General features: G+C 30.2%; 1 protein-coding gene across 6 annotated transcripts in view; it reads right to left on the bottom strand.

Annotated features, from left to right (window-relative positions):
- The window catches only part of LOC124361122 (serine/threonine-protein kinase WNK1-like), a 163,606-nt gene that overhangs the window by 59,752 nt on the left and 81,423 nt on the right, over positions 1-22,431 (bottom strand). For all 6 annotated transcript variants that reach the window (XM_046815158.1, XM_046815177.1, XM_046815183.1 and 3 more), the window contains exons 19-21: positions 9,515-9,571; positions 6,225-6,278; positions 4,016-4,094 (exon numbers count right to left, since the gene is read on the bottom strand). In XM_046815158.1, coding sequence (XP_046671114.1) covers positions 4,016-4,094; positions 6,225-6,278; positions 9,515-9,571 — 190 coding nt within the window. The remainder of the gene's footprint in view (positions 1-4,015; positions 4,095-6,224; positions 6,279-9,514; positions 9,572-22,431) is intronic.

The raw sequence follows: 22,431 nt of genomic DNA, 5'->3' as shown, positions 1-22,431 counted from the left end.
CTGTAGTTATTGAAAAGCAAATGGAGATAACATTGCCCTAATACTTGAAGCATATACCCCTAATACATATTTAGTGATCGGTAAAAATATCAAAATCATTTAATCATCAAAATTTAACCTAAGTTAGATTCCGAAACCAACATATGTGACCATTGGTTGGGTTAGTGCAACAGCATAAATCAATTGTGAAACTGTAAATAGATTAGACCGAGGTTGAATTCAAACGACCAGAACAGACCCGTATTGACCGCAGCAACTTTTTAGTTGTACGATACACTTTCGTCAATGGGATAAAAAGGCTAACTCTTATTGTTACTGAAGCCATCGAAGAACTTCAATAAATTATCATGGAATGTGAGAGGGAAATACTAATCTTATAAAAACTGTTTCACTTTACGACTTCAGGATCCCAAACCTCTGTTCTTTAAACTTAAATCTAAATTGGATCAGGAGATTGGAATAGCTTTGAGTGATTATCGATTATCTCTAGACTGTTTATTATGTCATAGAAAAAGAATACATTGTCCAGTTTTTCAACAGAGAATTGCATGCGAAGCTGCTAGTTATGTATAAAAACAAATAGTACTTACTGAAAAAATTTGAACATTTTTCCAGTTTCTTATGCAAAACACCATTAAAAAAAATATTTCCTCAAAACAACTGATACTACTATGTACAACAACTAAAATTGCACACATACACTAAACATTATTTTACTATCCATAATACTGTAAAAATAACTACTTTTTGTATAAACCTATGTTTTCACTTTTTTGCATAGGCTTAATCTAAACTCGTGATATTCCTAAACACAGTTTATAAAATAAATAGGGTGTTCTGAATAAGTGAACACTTGAATTGAAAACAATTATTTTAGAAATAAAACTGATAAGTACAATATGATTACAACATAATTACTAAATCTTATTTTAAAATTTTTTTTAAATATAAAATAAAAGTATATATTTATTTTTTTTAGTTTCACATGAGAAAAATACACAATAAAATTAGATCACTATAAAACATAATATCAATTAAAAGATAAAATTTAACTAAATACAAACATAACAAGTTTTTAATAATATTTTAAAAACTAAATCTACTATTTCACTGTTTTTTTGCAAGATATATAGAGTAGAGGAGGTGGGCTAGACTGAGCCGAGCACTGGTGGTGATATCACCACCCATAGTGGAACGCCTGGCTGCTCGTGCCACACTGTTCCTACCACTGTACGGATTTGCCATTTCCCAAAAAAATATTAGTTTGTACACTTGTGGATGTGGTGAATACACTAGTGTATTATGTTGATTAGTGTTTATTGTTACATGTTTCTAGGTTTTGATTTGACTTATAACCTAACAGTTTGCGTTTATTAGAATGTTTAGGTCATTTACTAGTCCTACCTCGTTTTCACCTGTTTCAATAGAGTAAAAACAATAATTTGAACTTTTGTTTCTTCAGGATTTATTATCAACTACAATTTTATTGCTTTTTATACAAACTATGTAAATACCATTGTGCCTGGAATCTGTTGTGATGTAGCAGGGTGTAATAACAGTTACGTGAAAATAAAACATTTAAGTAAAGTTATTATTACATTTTTTTCCCAAATATGCCGATTTGAGAAAAATAAGGTTTGATAAGTGCAAAAGAAAAGACTCCTTCAATCCAAGCACATCTCATGCATGCCCTACATACTTTTTGGGAGTCAGATTTTATCTGACATTTAAAGGCAGACTTGTTAGGAGAACGATAGAAATTTTTTTAAATCTGATGCTGTTCTCTCAATAAATTTTACTGCTTTTTTGTGTCACTCAGTGAAAGGGATAACATACAATAGAAGAAACAACAACGAGAAATAGTGAATATTTAATTTAAAAGTACCAAAGAAAGTCAGTAAAATAACCCTTACCAGGATAACATACAATAGAAGAAACAACAATGAGAAATAGTGAATAATTAATTTAAAAGTACCAAAGAAAGTCAGTAAAGTAACCCTTACCAGGATGTACATATCTCAATATGTAGATTTTGAGACAGAATTATAATAAACTTCAGGATGAAATTGAAAAATTGTAAAGTGAGGGACAAAAGAATTTACAATAAGATATCCAAGTAAGTGGTATTATTAAGGGGAGTATGAGTACCAACATGATACAAAATATTTTAACATTTGGACTCTCCAAATACATGAAACTTTAAAATTCCCAATTCTTTTTGAACACATCCCGTATGTATTTTTTTTTTACTTGAGTGTACATTTACACTTGTGTTGTGCTGGAATAGGCTTATTTGACTATTAATATTTGAATGGTTAACACATTCACTGTAGGTTACACTCCAGCGAGTAATAGCAATGTTTGCCAAATAGGGAGTTACACACCGGCAGTTAACAATGAAATTGCAAGCTTTAAACCTCTAGTTGCTTAGCTATCTGTTGAAGTCAATTGGGACTGTTCCCACATAGTTGTTCAAGCCTATATTCATATAGAGTTACGTTGGTTTTAGTTTTTGGGAATTTTTGGATTTACAGGTAACATGTAAACACATTTTTTAAGGGTTTTGTTTTGGAAACAGCGCTTTAAAGTGTTTTTATAATTAGTATTTACACAGCAATGAGACTGGGTCTGAATGAAGATGACAATGTTCAACAGGTTATGGATGGTGAACCCGACGACACTGATGATAAATATGTAGAACCAGTGAACCTGATGAAGATCCAGATATTTATTACACTGCCCCTAAATGGTCTATAACAATGACAGACATGAGATCAATCGAATTGAAGAGAAATGACACATTATTAGTGCCCATACCAGGTGAGGGGAAACCAATTGATTGGTTTTACCTTTAGGTTGACATTGTTTTCCTTGAAGAAATTTGTAAGTGTACAAATGAATATGCTCTTCAGGTTTATTTCAAAAATACTCTTGACACCCAAGTCAAGAATAAATTCGTGGAAAAACTTAACAGTGCCAGAACTCAAAGTTAGTATTGCTTTAGTACTGCATATGGGTAGGATTCGCCTAAACAGAATCCAAGATTATTGGAAAATTGATCCACTATTTGGTCTATAGTACTTCAGAAAGTATGTCTAGGGATGGCTTTTTGAACATTTTGTGTTACATTCACTGTAGCAAAGTGCCGAACGAGGGACAAAAGGAGAACTCAATCAAAAAGTGGAACGGGTAGTACATTATTTTAACAATAAAATGAATCACCCTCAATGTATTACCCTCAAAAAGAATTATCTCTTGATGAAGCGGTGGCATGGGAGGTTGTTTTTTCACCAGTCTGTTAAAGGTAAACGCCATAAATATAGCACCAAACTTTATACATTAACTGAGCATCAAGCACTAATTTGAAGTTTTTTGTATATGCTGGTTCTGATGATGAAATTGTTGGTGGGAAGGAACACACAGAAAAAGTAATCATACATTTGTTGAAAGAAAAATTAGGGAACAGGCACTCGGTCTATATGAACAATATTTATAATAGCTATATTTTGTCCTCTAGGCTCCTCACACACAAAATCCATTCCACAGGGATTTTGTGGCTAGGCCGTTGTGACATACATCTCTATAGAGCAAGAGAATGAGATGGTAGATTTTGTGAACAAGAGTAAGAGGTAAAACAAAACTTAAGCCTCTCTCCACTATACAATATAATGCATTTATGAGTGGAGTTGATAGAGCTGATCAAATACTTAGTTACTACACCTGTGGCAGAAAGTCGACGCGATGGTACAAAAAAATGTCACCCACATTACAAAAATATTGATGAATGCCCATGGTTTACACAATATGTACAGATCAAAGAAGGCATTATATGATTTCAGATTAGAAGTTATTAGATCGTTAGTGCCAGTGAAAGTAGTGCATAGCAATTATAATTCAGCTCTCAAAGGGTTTATTGTATATCATTCTACAGAGCTGTTTTTATAAAAATATATATGTAGAACATTAATAACTACAAATTGTTACCACAAATATTTAAGTATATAAAAATAGGTACCATCATTGGTGGTTGAATACACAGTGTCTGGAGGGGTGATTTCATGGCTTGGCAGGTCTTCAGACTCACCGGACACCACCTGCAAGTAAGAAACCTTGAAATCTTCTCAACTATAAATTACTTGGAGTTCTTTCAAGAAAGCATATCAAGCTGAAATATTAATTTTGTGCTGAAGAGTACTGACATGGCTTTTACTAGTGAAAGTAAAACAGAACTTACTACAGTTATTACCCTAAAATTGTATTTAGTTAGTGACAAATAACAAAATTTATCCTCATGTACTAAGCAAAGCATCAAAGAACAAATACTTTACTAAAATGCAACCAAATTTTATGTAGACTTCTACAAGAATATAGGAGTCACAAGTGTACAATATTTTTGCAACAAAACTATTAAATGTATTAACATGTTTCGCAACACTCCTCTTGTACACCTCCATCTTTCAAATTATCTTACTTTATCAAAATTCTAGAAAAAAAAAATTCAGTTTTAATATCTAGAAAGTGAAAATAATGTATTATTTTTGGTCTTTTGCATTTCAATACATTTTGAATAAATACATCTAAAAAGCTTTCTTTACTCCCTATAGTCCATTAATGATAATTTTTGTTTACTCTGGCATACCCTTGACAGGTTGACAGTTATAGCCATCAGTACTCCTCAACAGGTCAAAAGAACACTAATAAGGTTTATTTTGAAAAAAAAAAAATCATTAGTATGATTTATGATGTTAAAAAAAGCCATAAAAACCACATATTTTGTCACATTAAAGAATTGACAACAAGCAAGACAAGTATAGTTACTGCATAATTTAACTTCTATTAAACAAGATTAGTTTTGCTATATACATTTCAGGAAAATAGAAAACTATGAATCTATTATTTGCATTTTTAAACAGAACAAATGCAAGACAACATTTACAACGGTTTTGTGAATGCAGACCTGAAACCGAGAATGCAGATCATAAACTATTTATTATAAAAAGAACTTTTTCTTACCATAATTTGAAACATTATAATCATTACTACAAACACAGCATCAACAGGATTAGGACTAGAGTTAGCAACAATGAAAGAGGAGGAACTCAAGCTTTTTAAATGTTCCACAACGGAACAACTCAATACTACCTTGGAACACAATAAATCTACTATGTTTAGAATAAATTACAACGTTTTTACAATTTTTTGTGTACAACATGAATTAGTGAAAGTATTCCAGCTGAAATGGTGAACACAGTTCTTGGTGACTCAGTAGAATATAGTTTTCTATAGTATTCTATAAGTATTACTATAGATAATAATTTGTGTATTATTTTATTGTTATTCAAAATTGCCTGAGTTTGGTCAGGTTTCCAATATATAAGATTTGAACTCCAAAACACATTTACACTCTTTATAAGGGTTGGTACTGTCTACTTATCATAAACAGATATTGGCTACTATAAGCTATTAATATCAACGATAAACAGTATAATTTGCAAATTGAAGATGACCAGATGCAGATTTGCAAATTTTTAACTAACACAGTGGTAAGTGGGGTTATTTCACATTTAAAACCGTTTTGGGGGAAAAGTAATCATAATTCAAATGTTTTTGTTTGTCAGATTTTCAAAAATATATTTTATAACATTCCTGTTAAGTAGTACTACTACACTATATTATTTAAGTGAAATGTATAATCATATATATGCTTTTTAAATCTTCAACTAAAAAGAACGATTGGCAGGCACCGATTATGAATGGCAAACATTATGTATGCAACACCTAGGCATACCATTACAATTTCTTTCATTACAGTATGACAAATCACTGTATCAACATGATTAAGACACCAGTGGAAATCAGTTTATGAGCTATATGGTGTTATAACATTTCTTCACTTTAAAAATCACTCAGCATCCAATATTCATTGTACTTGTGGTGTGAAAATATAATCCCAACATTATGAGTGAAGGTGTAGTCCATCGAAGGGGGTGTGATTTTTTTAATTGGAAGAACAAACTTAAAAAAAATTAAATACCTTTGGGAAATATTATAAGTGCATCGCCATTGAATATAGAACAAAAACTTTTCAGGTTTGAAAAGAGCTTATATGGTTTGTTTGGTGTAAAACATTACAATGCAATATACTAAAAACATAGCAGTTTAGTGGAACTGAGTGCATACATTAGTTAGTCAACTGTGCCATCACATTCACAACATCAGGTTACCTTGGTAGCGGACTCGACCACTGGACTGACGAGGAACCGAGAGATCTTGCGCATCTGTCACAACCATTAGAGAGGCACATAAGACAAAACAGCACAGAAGCTGTGTAAATGGAGGAGGGGGAGGATAGGGAGACAGAGGCAGAGCACAAACAGATTGACAACACAACAGCAGCCAGTATAATACACCATGGCTCCAGTTATTCTGTTTAATATGACTGAATACTATTAAAAGAATGTTTATTATATCAACAGGTTAAACTGTAAACAGTAAAACTAAATGGAAATATCTAGCTCTTCACCATTTATACACATAAAAAGCAGGTAAATATTTTTTCTTTTTCCCTTCTTATAAATTATCAACCTGATCCTAAACAATCACAATTAAAATTAGTGTTTATAAACAGGTAATAGGTTGGTGGATGACTTTGACTGATAATTTTCAACATGAGTATTTAAGACATTGGATTGTATCTACTAGTACTATGTATTTACTATCCAAACTAGTGGCATTCTTTTCTTCATCTAAAATGTCTGAGGAAATAAAAATATATTAAAAAATTCTTAGACAAGACTACAAGAAATTTTAATTACAACTTTAGCATAAATCAAATCATATATTTTATGTGTTTTCAGCTATAGGAACTTAAATTACAAATTAATTATTTGTTTCCACCCAATCCTAGAACTGAAAGAAATTCTGATTGGTTCGGCAGCACCGCAAGCAGGAGGTGGGATAAATTGCGTGTATATTGGTACTTAGTTCAGGATTTTTGTAATACAAGCTCATACTTTTAATTATTCAGTTAAAACCACTTTATTTTATAAGCATGTTTAAAAATATTAAAAAATTTGTATAAATAAAATTACAAATCAATTTAAATCTGACAGTATTAAATGTCTTAAATGCTTTGCTTGGTTGATATACCCTCCAAGAGTATAGCTTGTGAATTCATTACAGCTAAAATCCGATTTGGAGGATTTCCAGAGAGGAAACCTACTCATATAAGATTAGGGAAAGTAAATATTTTTGTTCCTTCATGATATTTATCACAATGTAATAGCTGTATGGACTTAATGGCAAAGACATTTAGTAGAAGAAGCAATTTTGTTTAGTGGGAACAACTTCTGGGAAATCAACTTTTTCTACTAATATTTTTAAGTTTAGATCCAAATTTGCCAAACATGCTGAATCTTTAATTTAAAAGGGATGAGATTCGTCTATCCCCCACACCCATTACTGCATGAAACATCAGTTGATAGGTAAAGATCCTCAAACTCAAATTCTAGATACATTTACTGATCTGAACATTCAAATTTATTATTGTAAAAAAGTAAGTGCATATTATCTAGGATATCAGATAACAGCTGTTGATATCACAGTAGCATATTCATAGAATGGGGGCGCTTTCTCAGATATAAGTCTATTTAACTTTCATTGGTGACTTTTCAAAAATACAACTCATTATTTACAAACTAGAATTATTTTCAAGTTACCTGACATATATCATTCTCACTTGTTGACCGACCATCATAAGTTTTAGTTTGCATCACACCAGACCATGTCTTCAATTAGTGTCATATGATGTCGCTACTTTGATTTGCATATATCAGGTTGTTTCTTAATTTTTTTGTTTTCCTATGTTTATAATGCTACTAACTGAAAAGTTCTCAATTTTTTTTACTTTAACTAAAATATTTAGGAAATACAATCAACAACATTCTATTTTTAACATGCTCTAAATATTTTACTTATAAGAGGGGATTGTTTAAGAAGCAAGTGTTCATGTATTACCAAAATTAAAACCTAGTTGAAAATTACATGAGCTGGATTATTTTTTCTCATTTTGTTGTAATATGATATGTTATAGAACATGAAACAAATCCACTGAAAAATGCCTCAACCAGGTAATTGCTGCACATTTCACTTCATCAATATTCACAAAATGTTGACCAGCAAGATAATGATTGAATGTGGGAACATATGGGAAGTTGTAAGAACAATTGCACAGACTCCATATGCTATTCCTCGTAAGCATCCATCAGACTGATGATGTCAAATTGAATAGAGATTATAAGCTTAATGCAACACTAATCATGATCATTGTTCTCCCTTCCTTCAATAAACAATAATAGCCACCATTCATTGAATGTATGTTCACTATAAACAGTACATTACACAAATTTCTCAGTCCTTTAATGTTCAGTGTTAAAACAAAAATTAAGACTGTAAATCTTTCAACTGATGGCAACCAAAGTAGAGCCTCCATTGTTGATTGGCTTGTACAGGACAAGTGGGCTAGTTCAAAGCTACAATGATCACTGATATTAGCACACCCTTCCTAAATTACTGCCATAAGAAAATCATTTGTGCTGCTTTAAATTCTGGAAATAAAGTAGGGAAACTTAATTTCTGAATACAACTCATTTGAGAACCATTTTGTATAATTTGAATAACAAAACCAAGGTTAGCACATTATACTATTTATGGAACAAACCACAAAACTGAAACATTATCTGCATCTGAAGAAGTATAAGTTTATAGAAAATAGTTTTATAATGAAAGTAAGAAATAATGTATATTCTAATAAACCTTAGTGATTTTGTTAAAAGATAAGGATCCACCTTTGAAACTAAACACTGTTGTGATGTCTGTTAACTTTAAATAAACAATTCAATAGTCTAACTCACAAATAAAATCTCATTAAATGTTTCTTTTAAGAAATAACCATGCCATATATGCTAAGTTTTATTGAGGAATTTTGTCATGCTAAAACAACATTCTATAAATAATATAGTTGTTCAACATATTCTTCATTTAATACTTAGAAGACTATTAGACAGTACATGAACCATGGTAGTTTTTGAGAAAAAGACCACATGAACAAAAACGTTATTCTGATTCAGAAAAGAATAAGCCTATTTGTTTCAATTTAGACAGCTGTTCTGTACCAAACCAAATTAAACACCTCTACTTACTACATATTGCTTTCGTAATAGCTGTGTCTCATGGTTAAACCTTACCGACTTTTATTTTATAGATCGTTTACTGTATTTGAACTGTGATTTATCACTTAGTGTATTTTAGTACATTTGTAAAATGAAATGAAAAGTGAATAATTGTATTTGTGTGTGTGTGAATGCGCATCAAATTTTTGACACTGTCCTCACAGAGTTAGAATAATCTGATATATTTTGGTTGAGGGTTATAATAATATAACAGGCTTTTGATAAAGATGTCAATTAAATTTATATCTGGAAACAACTGTCTTGGTTTATAACAGTTCACTTACCGGAACAGGCTTTGACACTGGCTGTTCCTCCACTGATTTGCTCGTTGTCTCATCTCTCTGAACACAAACATCCATTTAGTTTGTAAATAAAATAACGCTGCTTAAATTAATTGACCGTTCAGGAAATGATTAATTAAGTTTATTAGCATAAGTTTTACCTCAGTTCAAAATAACGTATTATCATGAACAATATAAAAGTGAATTAACAATTTTCAAACAAATAACTGAAGTTAGATAAACATTAACAAATTTCAAAATATTAAAAATAATAAAAAAGTTAATTAGTAAGCTGGGATTTAATATTATAAAATTATTCTACAACAGTAAAATAATTTCAATAACACTCTTTACTAGAATTTAAGTGCTAATTAAAAACATTCTCACTTCCCAAAAACAATTTTCTAGACAAATCAGAAGTTTTAGTAATAACTCTTTGCAGTCAAATGTCAACAGTAAGCTGTGATAATTACTTGTCAATATAGTCAGTCACTTATGATTTTGCTCTTCTGGTTTTATTTGTGTTTGGATTTTAAATTGATATCCTATTGTTGTAAATTTATATTAGGAGCCAATTAGTAAAACAATCTTCAGTTTTACCCTGTAAGACCAATGTAAAACTTAAAAAACGTTTATGCCCTTATTCTTGGCCATAGAATTTCACCACAGAAAAATTTAATAATTTGCTGACATCTTTTTAAACAATTATAAATCTGCTTTTACATTAACTGAAGCTATGTATTACTGTTTGGTCAACATAGCCCATTTGAAGTCTTACATTGTATATGTTACTGTTCAAACATTGACGAACTTTTTTTTACAGTTTGTAAAAATGACATTACTGCAACCCTGGAAAATATAAAATTTATTTAAAATGTTGGAATGATACTTTAATTCTGTTATTGATATACCAATAATCCAAAGTGCATAGAAAAACTAATTTAAGGTTGCACATCCAAAACACTTGAGAAATAAAAATAGTTTTAATTCTATTTACAAAAAATGTTAATCTTCTGAGTGAAGCATACAGCTGATGCATCACGGCCTACTTGAAATATTTTGTTCTTTTACCAGTCGTAGGTATAATAATATTCTAGTTTTACACAAAGCAACTATTAGAATGGTTCTTTAGAAACTGTGTAGTACATAAAATGTGCAAATCCGATCTAATCGGTTCTTTGCATTCCTCAGTCTGAATACCAGAGTCAAGCACACAAGGTCCATGGCGGATTTCAAATTAAATGTGACCGCTGAATAGAAGGTCTGTGGCGGTAAAAGGTTTATAAAACAAAGTAACTATCCCACTTTCACTGTGCTGGTGTGACATGTGATAATGCTCTTTAATTCTTGTAATTGTCTCTTGTACCCTGTGCAGTGACAGGGCCTGGGTTCATTTTCTCCTTCCTGGATTCCAAGCAGTTTTCTGGTATATTTGAGCCATTTTCTTTCTCTTCGTTTTATCTTTGTTTTTTCATGTACTCTACCTTCCCACCTGACAAAGGGGATTGATTTCAATATTTCCCTGAAATATTGTGTTATACATTTTAAGATAAAATGATGGTAAATGTCTGAAACCCTATTATCCTTTCAAATCTTCCATCATCAATAACAAACTTTAAACAAAGAAGTACAAGAGTTTTTTTAGTGAAAAACAAAAAAAAGGGCAAACATTCTTAAAAATCCCAAAATGTCTACAACCAAGAAAAAGGTTGTAAAATTGTGAGGTTTAACATTGTTCTTATAGGGCTAAAATTAAGATAGTCACCAGTACAGCTCGCTCTTAAATTCTGTAATCATTTAAGAATTTCAGGTATGTTTGAAAGTAAAGTTACTATTGTATAACAAACCATAAATGAATTGTGATCTGTAAAAGCTACACAATAAATAATATATTAAACCAAAAGAGGTTAGGATTAATATAAAAAAGAAATAGAAAATATTAAAGTTTTATTTTTAAAGCTGGTAAAAAGTTGTTAATATCAAATAAGAAAATAGTAAAATAAAAATATAAATGGAGAAACAAAAACAAAAGAAACCACTAATTTATCTAATGTACACTGAATAAACACACAACCTAGTTTTCATGAAATCAATAAATTTACCTAAGAAAGAAAGCAATTGTCAGCTGTGCTAGTTTTGGTAGAGGTTGAAATGGCAAGGTTATCAAAAGGGTTAAAAATATGAAATGGCAATTTTTTCCCAGATCATAAATTTTTTGGCTTGACACACTTAAGACCAACCAAGAAACACATAAATAAATGTTACGTCAGCGTCATGTAACTATATACACTCGTTACGTGGCAATTTTGAGTCCTTTATCTAAATTGTCTGAAAGTGATATAACTATTGTTTGTGTCTGACTGTCAGTTTTAAGTGTGTCAATTTGGGTAAGTTACAATCCAAGACAAAATTATCCTTTCATATTTTTAACTATTTTGATACACTCCCATTTCAACCTCACCAAAACTAACATAGCTGAAAATAGGTTTCTTTCTTGAAAAGAATTCCTCTTTCTATTGCAAGAAAAACTAGGTTCTGTACTTGTGTACAATGCAAATGGCTCTGGTCTCCTAGATTATAATATTTAATTGTTAATTGAATATATGCATCAGGCGATTAAGAGTTATTACTAGCTCACATGTTATTAATAGTACTAAAGCAAACATGATCAATAAAATTACTTTTAAGTAGTTGGGATTCATAAAGTTTTCAGACAAATGTTTAATAAGACAAAAGACATTTGAGAAATGTAAGAATCAATGAAGTTAGTGTGTGTTTGTGGAAAAATAAATATAAAAGATAGTGGAATTTTAAATAACAAACATAGAAAAGAACTATGATCACAAAAAAAACTATTATATTATGAAATCCATAATTATAGTTATAGTCATAATTTAATTCAGACATATTCAATTAGAGCTGTTGAAGAACTTGTAGAATAAGTAATTTTACTACTATTAATACAAATTTCAAACATTTTATAATCTAAAATATTATAGAGAATATAGAGCATTCCTATTACATAAATGATGAATAATATATGACAAAAACTTTAACAAATGTTCATTTTTTGTTGAAATGTTGAATACAATTTGTGCAATCAATAAAATATTTTTATGATTCACAATTTACAGTCTTGACTGAAGTAAAACATAGATTAATTTTGTGATTTGTTTAAAAAGTTAAATATTAACATTACAAGCACATTTTTTAAAGTTTATATTTCTGTATAAACATCTTATGTAACTGATTGTTACTCTATAAACTAATTGCTTGTTTTTTCTCAATTAATTTAGGCACTAAAAAAGAGGTTAAAATGATTTTATTTTCATATTTAAATTATAAACTGGTAGAAATGCACACAATAGAAAGATTTAAGATTACAGTCATAAATATACCAACCCTCAACAGTAATCACTGTAAAACAAATGTAACACTTTAGAACAACTGCATCAAAATGATTTTTGATATTTATCACTGCATAGATCTTTAAATGACACACAGACAAAGTCAGGTTGAGTGCCGTTTACTTATCTGTCACTTGACAGCAGCAAAGGTGAGAGTGAAGCAGAAAGCACAGTTTGTGCTGTGAGTTTAAATTGGTTATTGCAGTGCACCATTGTTTTCTATATAGAGATAAAGGTTCACCTACAGATAAACCCGCTGTTTGATGATTCAACCGGTTGAGGAAAAACTGTACAATCTCATAACTATTATTGTTTAAATCATATGTAAAATGGTAAAATGCATGCAATAGCGTCTCCAAATGTACTTTGAGATACTGTTAAGATTTATGTTATGAGAAATACAAAAACTTCTACAGTTGTACAATAGTGTCATGATGATTTTACATATATTGAATGCTTATTTTTTGTTCAAGTTATAGCACTTTTTAAAACAACCGGTTTTGTTTTGTTTTCTACGGTCAGGCCACTTGTGACAAACTTCTACGTTACTACAACATAACATTGAAACATGCTATAGGAAACATAGCAGGTGAGGTACAGCAAGCCGCGTGCCTACTACTGCCTACTAGTGTCTACATCTGCTGCTGGACTTACGTTGAAGCTGCAACTCCATAATTAAGGTTTAGTTCTCATTGTTTATGAATAAAACTTAAAATGTAAATAAATTTAGAGAAAAGCTGCATATTTCACCTTATGTAAGTTGTATAAAAGTTCATACAGCACTGGATTTGACCGAAGCTTGAAACATTTTGTACTCATTCTGCTCGATTTTAAAAATAAAATAAGCTGGTATAAGTGATACATACAGTTTAAAGTGTACAGAAATGTTGAGAGAAGCTTTGTGTGCCCTTCAAAGCTTATCTTATATCTCAGTTTGAAGATTTAAACAGGACTACAACAACGTTGCCAATTAAAGCTTGTGTGAAGCAGACACGGCATTTAGCTTTTACAAAAATAAACAGAGGCAGTATATAAAAGTAAATGCTTGGTTTTAATATTCTGAAAGCTTATTGAGAAAGTAGCAAGTTTGCACTTCTTTACAGAGCGCTGGAAAGCTTTCAGCTCAAACAACACAAACACTGCCATTTGCTTCATCAATGACAGTTAAATTTTAAATAGTGTAACACAAATTCATGCCGTTTTAGTTCAAAATTTCTCTTCTACAGACCAATAATTTTTTTTATATATAAGTTAGTGTACAATGTAAAAAATTTCACCGTGCTCGAACTACAAAACTAAATAATAACAAGTGTGAGTTACAAATTTATTAAGATCTATTTCATTATGTTATTTGATACGTTTTATTATTAGGCAGTGTGAAAGATTTTTCAATTCATAAAAATATTGTTTACATTTTAATAAGAAGTCAGATACTTTATGAGTATTAGATATTGAAGGTATAAAGTTCAAATACTATAAAACCTACAGTAAACTTTGAAGGATCCCTCAAAAAAATCTTACTACAATTAAATTCCTTTAGTGAATCAGCAGAAAAAGGATAAATCCTATTTTCAATCTAATTACAACAAATTGTTGGTATTACTAATGTTGAATAACTAAAGCTAATAATTTCAATAATTTGTAAAATATTCAATCAAAACTATACAAAATCAACAGATCTACAGAGAACTGCATGCTACTCTTCTATTTTTTTAGGGGTCTCCACTTGCTATAAAATCCTTTTACAAATGTTAGGAAACTAATGTTTAATTAATCATCTATTAAACCACTCGTGCTTTAACGCCAATTCTTCATGAACACAATAAACTCTTACATGTAATTATCAATTTACCTTAATAGTCTTCTTAACTCCAACAGTAGGGAAGTGTGAGTAGGTAAAATGATTCATTCAGAATTAATGTATGAAGGTATTTATAATAGTAATGATTTGATGTTTTCTTTATTGTTGGAATAAAAATGACCAAGAACCAAAATGTTGATTAAAACTCTGTACACTTGAGAAGATAGAAAACATGAAAGAAAATTAGAAAAAAAAACATTCATTTTGCATATTTAATAACTCAACAATATAAATTGATACTTTTTATGAGTTTTTATAAAAAAAATTGTAACTTTATACTAAGTATACCCCACTTTAAAATGTATTTAAGAATAGAATTTTAAATAAATGTAAAGTATACTATTAAATCTACAGGTTTGCAAATAATGGATGTCAATATATCTCGTGGTTTGACTTTAAACAAGAATATGTACAGCTTGTCTTTAAAATACAAATAAATAAAATCAAATTAGTTGAATAGCAGATGGAACAATCCAGTATTTCAAGATAATAAAATAACTGTATATTTTTTTAAATTTTCATTTTAAGCCACTTGAAATATATAATGTTCTTTAAAAATGTTAATGATTTAATTAAATTGGATTAACTTTGTCAATAATACAAACTAAAAGGTATCTATGGATCTATGAATAAAAATTACTATTAACATAACTTGTTAAAAAACTCACCCAATTAGCCAAATTAATTTAGCTAGCCAAAATTTAAATTTCCAAAATACATAATTACAGACTGAGATATAACTAAGACAACAATATTTAGTAATTATACTAAATGCTCTCTTAATTATTAATCTCAATTTAAAACAATGCATGCTATAGCTGTAGCTACTTTGTGTACTCCCACATAGTCAATGCCCAGAAACTCCTATTAGTGTTTTGTGGATTTTTAAATGTATAACTTACTTTTTATAGTTTATTTAGGTAACTGTATTGAGTATATAAATATACCTGATACTTGACCTTGATAACTGTACTATGATGAAAAGAAAATAAAAAGTAACTTTTGCAAAAAATACAAACTACACTACATACTTTTGCATTTTGGATTCCTGAATGTATTTCCAAATAACACTTCAATTTCTAGTTAGAATCTCAACAACTGTGGTCATCTTATGTTTTTATAGCGGCTAGCCAGAGCCAACTCACTTTATTTATCTGTAAACAATTTGTTTTAATAAAGCGCCTACACAACACAATTCTTAGTTTATTTTAAAAATTAATATAATGAAATGTCTGTGACTCAAGAGAGCGAGTTCACAATATAAGGAGCTTTTACTTTCATTGTTAATTGTTGTAAAAGTACTCAGACAACCCTACTGTTGGACAGCAACAAGGTAGGAGATGCGACACTCACCGAGCGATGTCGACGGTGAGTCTTGATGTGTGCAGACCGCTGGCGAGTGAGTGAGCGACGGGTGGCGCACCTGAGCCGTGCCAGGCACGCGACACAGAGTTAACAACAACACATAGTGGCGGGGCGGCGCACTCACAAAACACCACTAACTTCTGTGCTTTACAAATTTGACCGAGAAATGATTTTTTGAAAAGAATAAGTAACCAACTGACTTTTTAAATAAAAATCTTTAGTTGTAATATATGGGATCTGTTTATATGCCTTTTCTCTGACTCATCATCAAAAGGCAACACAAATGAACTGATTGTATATAATCAGCATCAACAACTGTCTGGCACTCATGGTCTAATGCTATATAATCTAATTACTTGGAGGATGAGGTAGCTTTTATCTACCCAGATGATCTAGTAGATTTGAGACAATTAAGTTTGACTAGGATACTCCCCACACACCATTTATGGTCATTCTGGACCCACCTAAAAATATCTGACGTAACTAGGTTGCCTAGAAAGTATTATATGAGACTAAATGATCAAACACAGCTGGTCTATATATCAGTAAGTTGAGAACCCATGTTCATAGCCTGTTGTACTGGTGGCCATCTTGATGTTACTCAACAAACAATGATACACTTCAAACACTTTCACACTCGTATTTTTAATCATTGAACTATGGCAGGATGTCTCATTTTAAAGATATTTTTATACACATCCAAATATGATTTTAAAATTTTGTATAGCCTTATTTGTTATTCTGAAAAAAATCTCATTCTTTTTTGTAGTTCATTGTTTGAATACTAATAATAAAGTATAAAATTTACGAGGCAAAACTTAAAGCATTTTTATGTGTATTAATAAGATCTATAAAATGAGACATTCCCCATTGTTCTATAACACAAATACGGCATAAAAGCATTTGAAGTTTAACATTACTAACATAAGATAACTCCATATCTAACTCATGTTCTAATGAAAGTATGGTGTATTACAGATACCTGATATCGGCCATCTAGTACTCTAGAGATGAAAAAACTAATAGCGATAAAAGCCAATCTGTGATGTACAATGATTTCAAGAAAATGGAAAACAAAGGATGGTAGTATATTATAAAAACTAATAGCGATAAAAGCCAATCTGTGATGTACAATGATTTCAAGAAAATGGAAAACAAAGGATGGTAGTATATTATAAAAACTAATAGCGATAAAAGCCAATCTGTGATGTACAATGATTTCAAGAAAATGGAAAACAAAGGATGGTAGTATATTATAAAAACTAATAGCGATAAAAGCCAATCTGTGATGTACAATGATTTCAAGAAAATGGAAAACAAAGGATGGTAGTATATTATAAAAACTAATAGCGATAAAAGCCAATCTGTGATGTACAATGATTTCAAGAAAATGGAAAACAAAGGATGGTAGTATATTATAAAAACTAATAGCGATAAAAGCCAATCTGTGATGTACAATGATTTCAAGAAAATGGAAAACAAAGGATGGTAGTATATTATAAAAACTAATAGCGATAAAAGCCAATCTGTGATGTACAATGATTTCAAGAAAATGGAAAACAAAGGATGGTAGTATATTATAAAAACTAATAGCGATAAAAGCCAATCTGTGATGTACAATGATTTCAAGAAAATGGAAAACAAAGGATGGTAGTATATTATAAAAACTAATAGCGATAAAAGCCAATCTGTGATGTACAATGATTTCAAGAAAATGGAAAACAAAGGATGGTAGTATATTATAAAAACTAATAGCGATAAAAGCCAATCTGTGATGTACAATGATTTCAAGAAAATGGAAAACAAAGGATGGTAGTATATTATAAAAACTAATAGCGATAAAAGCCAATCTGTGATGTACAATGATTTCAAGAAAATGGAAAACAAAGGATGGTAGTATATTATAAAAACTAATAGCGATAAAAGCCAATCTGTGATGTACAATGATTTCAAGAAAATGGAAAACAAAGGATGGTAGTATATTATAAAAACTAATAGCGATAAAAGCCAATCTGTGATGTACAATGATTTCAAGAAAATGGAAAACAAAGGATGGTAGTATATTATAAAAACTAATAGCGATAAAAGCCAATCTGTGATGTACAATGATTTCAAGAAAATGGAAAACAAAGGATGGTAGTATATTATAAAAACTAATAGCGATAAAAGCCAATCTGTGATGTACAATGATTTCAAGAAAATGGAAAACAAAGGATGGTAGTATATTATAAAAACTAATAGCGATAAAAGCCAATCTGTGATGTACAATGATTTCAAGAAAATGGAAAACAAAGGATGGTAGTATATTATAAAAACATACAAAGGTACTGTAAAAATTCTGCAATGATGAAAAGGGCTCAAGTTTTCGGAATAAACTATATTTTTCTATTAAGCTTATATATTTTGTTAATGGACCTCCAATATTTTGTTCGTTTCCAAATAGTAAGATTGATCCAATCCCATTAAGAAGCTACATATAACTGGAATTTCTTTGTAGTTTAACCCTTTGAGTGCCGGAGCATTGCTGCCGGCGATCTCGCATTATATGCAAGAAATGCCAGAATCGCTGTTAGCGACTTCTGCAGTAACGCTTATATTTTATATAGTATTTATCTAAATTGACTCAATGAATATACATAGGCATTCCAAAAGCTTCAACATAACATTTGATGTAAGTTTTGTTGCATTCTGGTTAGATTCTGATTTTTACGGCAGTTGTAAAGTGAGCGCATCAGTCGAGTTTAGAATCGACCGCTACGTGGACGAGCCGTAACACGTTTTGTTTGCTCTGCTGTTTATTTCACAAATGGTATTGAAAGTTTTTAAGTGTAAAAGGGTTCGTAGTGTTAATATCTTCATATTATTTCGTTTTTGTATGTTGTTCTAGTCTGTGTGTAAGTAGAACCATGACTTGACCATGAGTTACAGTGATCGTAAGCAGCTAGTACTTTACTAAATACATTTGTATAGTTTTTATGTTTGTTCAGTGATATTTATAAACAATGAGTCGTAAAAACATTGCTGACAATGAAGACCTAGTATTGCAGGCATTAGATTTAAGCATTAGCAGTGTAGACAATACACAGTGTTAGGTTAGGTTAGAAAATTTCTAGTTTTGTAGTGGTTCATATTTTCATATTTATTTTCCAAAAAGTATAAAAAATTGTTATATGTCTTTTTGTAAAGAATTAAATGGAGTATAAGATAGAATAACTAAAAGTGAAAAAAAAAAACAAAATATTTCAATAACATTAAGTTGTGTCAAAATAAAAAACTAAATGTTTTTTGCTCATATAGTTTTTGTTAATGATTTTTTTTATTTGTATAAAAACGTTAAATAAGTGATCAATGTATTCTATGTATAAAAAAAATATATTTATCTACAAAAAAAAAAAAAAAAAAAAAAAACAAACAAAAACCCAAGACACATTATACCAATAATTTGTTATGAATTTTTAACCAGACCCTTGCAGAATCAGGCATTTTCGCTCGGCATTTTTTGCATACCATATAGCAAAACGCTGCGGCACTCAAAGGGTTAAAGAACAAAATCTTTTCAGACAAATAATTTTTATAATGGGGAGAAAAAAACAATAATCTTATGAACAAATTTCAAGTGAAGGGGAAATATGGATAGGGGTGGAAGCCTGACATCTTGGTTTTGCTGCTACTACTACAGATGAAGGGGCTGATCGGTTCCCATATCATCTGATATCAGCACTCAACTCTTCAATGACAATGTCTCAGAGTTACCTTTAAGTGGTAAATAGACATAAATTATCATCGAAAGCTGCTGGATTTCAACTAAATATCCAAGGTTTGGGCTCAATTTTAAACTGTAGAACTCCTTTAATAGCCAATGATTAATGGGCCATTAATTAATGAAAAATGCTACATAAGTGGTATCAAAGACTCACCTAACAACAAAGAAATGCACCTAACAAGACTCACCTCACTCACTCTTGACACCATATATCAGTCATATTAGCGGTAAAATCTATACTTAATTCTGTGGAGTCTCTCATTTGTGATCTTGATTTAAGTAAATACTGAATATGACACATTTTTACTAGATAACGAAGATCTTTTAATATAATATTTCAATTATTTCATAAGCAATGTTAGTATATAAAAATGTTGTAGTTTATTTAATATTTCAAATGTCAGTTGCTGGCTGTCGTTTCTCTGGTAAAAATAGTTTTAGTTATAGCACAGACACACTTATCCCCGAGGTGATGTTCTGTGAGTGTCGCCATCTGCAGAGGCATGCAGTTAGTTACGTGCACTAGGCTTGTCTATCCGTGTTTATCCATAAATATTGACTGTACACACAGTTTTATAGTTTAAAAGTTCTTACTTTTCCATAAATTTATATTTATCAGACACTACTAAATTTATGATTAAATTTGATTTTACTAATTTTTCCAACATACATAATTATCTCACTCAACACAAAAACATCTATCTATCCCTTAAACAAAACACTTGCCTTTGACAAGTTTCCTGGATAGGAAAATCCGTACATTTTATATACAATTGAATTTTTCAATAATAATGGCAAAAAACCTTAATTGTTTTCGTACATTAAACGTTTAAGTTTAACTAGAAAAGTAATAGGCTTACAATTTTGTACACAAAAAATAATTTTAACTTTGTTTAGTGATTCTTCATGTACCTCAAGGGATACCTGAAAAATTAATTTCTACGTTAAAAATTAAGCAATTGTGCGCCCGATGGGGTACACGATAGCCTGAGGTATTTATTTAAGCTGGGAATCAAATTTATGAAACCACCACGACAACAGACAAACAATAAAGAAATGGATCGCAATGTGTATCCGTTCGGGTACACAATGCCAGTTGGGAAAGATCGCGTGTACCTGATGGGGGTTGAACAAGTTAAGAAAAATACACAATTTCTTTCATTTTGTGGATTTTATATTAATATAATAAATTACCTCCCACTAGAAAGACTGGTTGATGACCCAAACTTAAACACTTGATATTCTGTACTGATAGGTTAACAGTTTAATTGGTATCATTGACTACAAAATAGAATTGAGCTGGAATATTTAACTGTTTTAAAAGATTGAAGTATCACTGTTTTGTATAATTAAGATCTTTAAAATTACCGACATTCAAGGACTCTGCTTACTTCTGGAAGATCTCTATCAGATAGGCTCATTGACTACAAATGATCTGTTAAACATGTGGCCATTATACACCTGATGCAAGGACATTGTATATGACAATGTCCAAATCATCTGATAAAACAGTATTTTACACCGATCATCATTATGATTATGATCTCATTTGTTACTTTATTCAACTCTTAAATTAGTGCATTAAATTAAAAGGGTACACAATAATACATAATTCTAATATGATATAGATTATGATTTTGCATTGCATCTCTTCACGCCTTGTTAGCAAGTTGACAGTAGTTAATAAACAGCCTTTCAGAAAGTTTTAAAATGAAAAAATTTAGTTGTACTTGTACTCCTAATATATTAATTACTACTGATATTAAATTAAATGTAACACACACAAATGAAACTCGTGAAAAATTTGAAATCTTTAGAAAATAACAAATAAGCTTTGTAACATTACTAATACTGTAGTATTAATTATGGAACTGGTTAGTCCCAGTTCTTTTGGAGAGATAACTGAGTGAGGTTTACTTTAGCTCCCACCTTTCTTCACAACAATAAACAAAACAGAATATATAAATTTATTAAAGGGAGTGTGTGTGTGTGTGCCTGCATTTAGTTAATCTAATTTTAATCACACCTTTTTATTATTGTATCTAATTAAGTTCAAGACTGATGAGTATTGTAATTTTACTAGGAAACACTGTTATATAAAAAAATTAAACAACCAGATAATATGTTTTAATGTTTCAGCTAGATTTGTAAAAATCGTTAGAAATTTATCTAAATATATTATTTAAAAATTTCAAACTGATGAGTATATATTAATACAGACAAGCCTAGTATTTTACTCTACGCTTTATTAGTAGAAAAATACATACAACTTAAGTATCTTCTAATATACAAATATTAAAATAAGAACTGATATAACTGCTGTTATGTCAACATTATTAACTCGTACAAACCCATTAATTAGGTTCATGAAGTATAGTCTAAAATCTAGCAAATTTTAAGTATATATTAAAATATTAATTAAATAAACGTTCTAAATGTTTGGTGTAACAAAACAGTTTTTTTTTTAACAAAGGGAATCTCTAAAATAACTTATACAAACAGTTCAAAGAAATTAAGTAATAGT

The sequence above is a fragment of the Homalodisca vitripennis genome, chromosome 1, assembly GCF_021130785.1.
Source record: "Homalodisca vitripennis isolate AUS2020 chromosome 1, UT_GWSS_2.1, whole genome shotgun sequence".
In the NCBI taxonomy this organism is placed as follows: Eukaryota; Metazoa; Arthropoda; class Insecta; order Hemiptera; family Cicadellidae; genus Homalodisca; species Homalodisca vitripennis.
The sequence above is the reverse complement of the archived record's forward strand: the minus strand, read 5'-3'. Positions and strand labels throughout refer to the sequence as shown.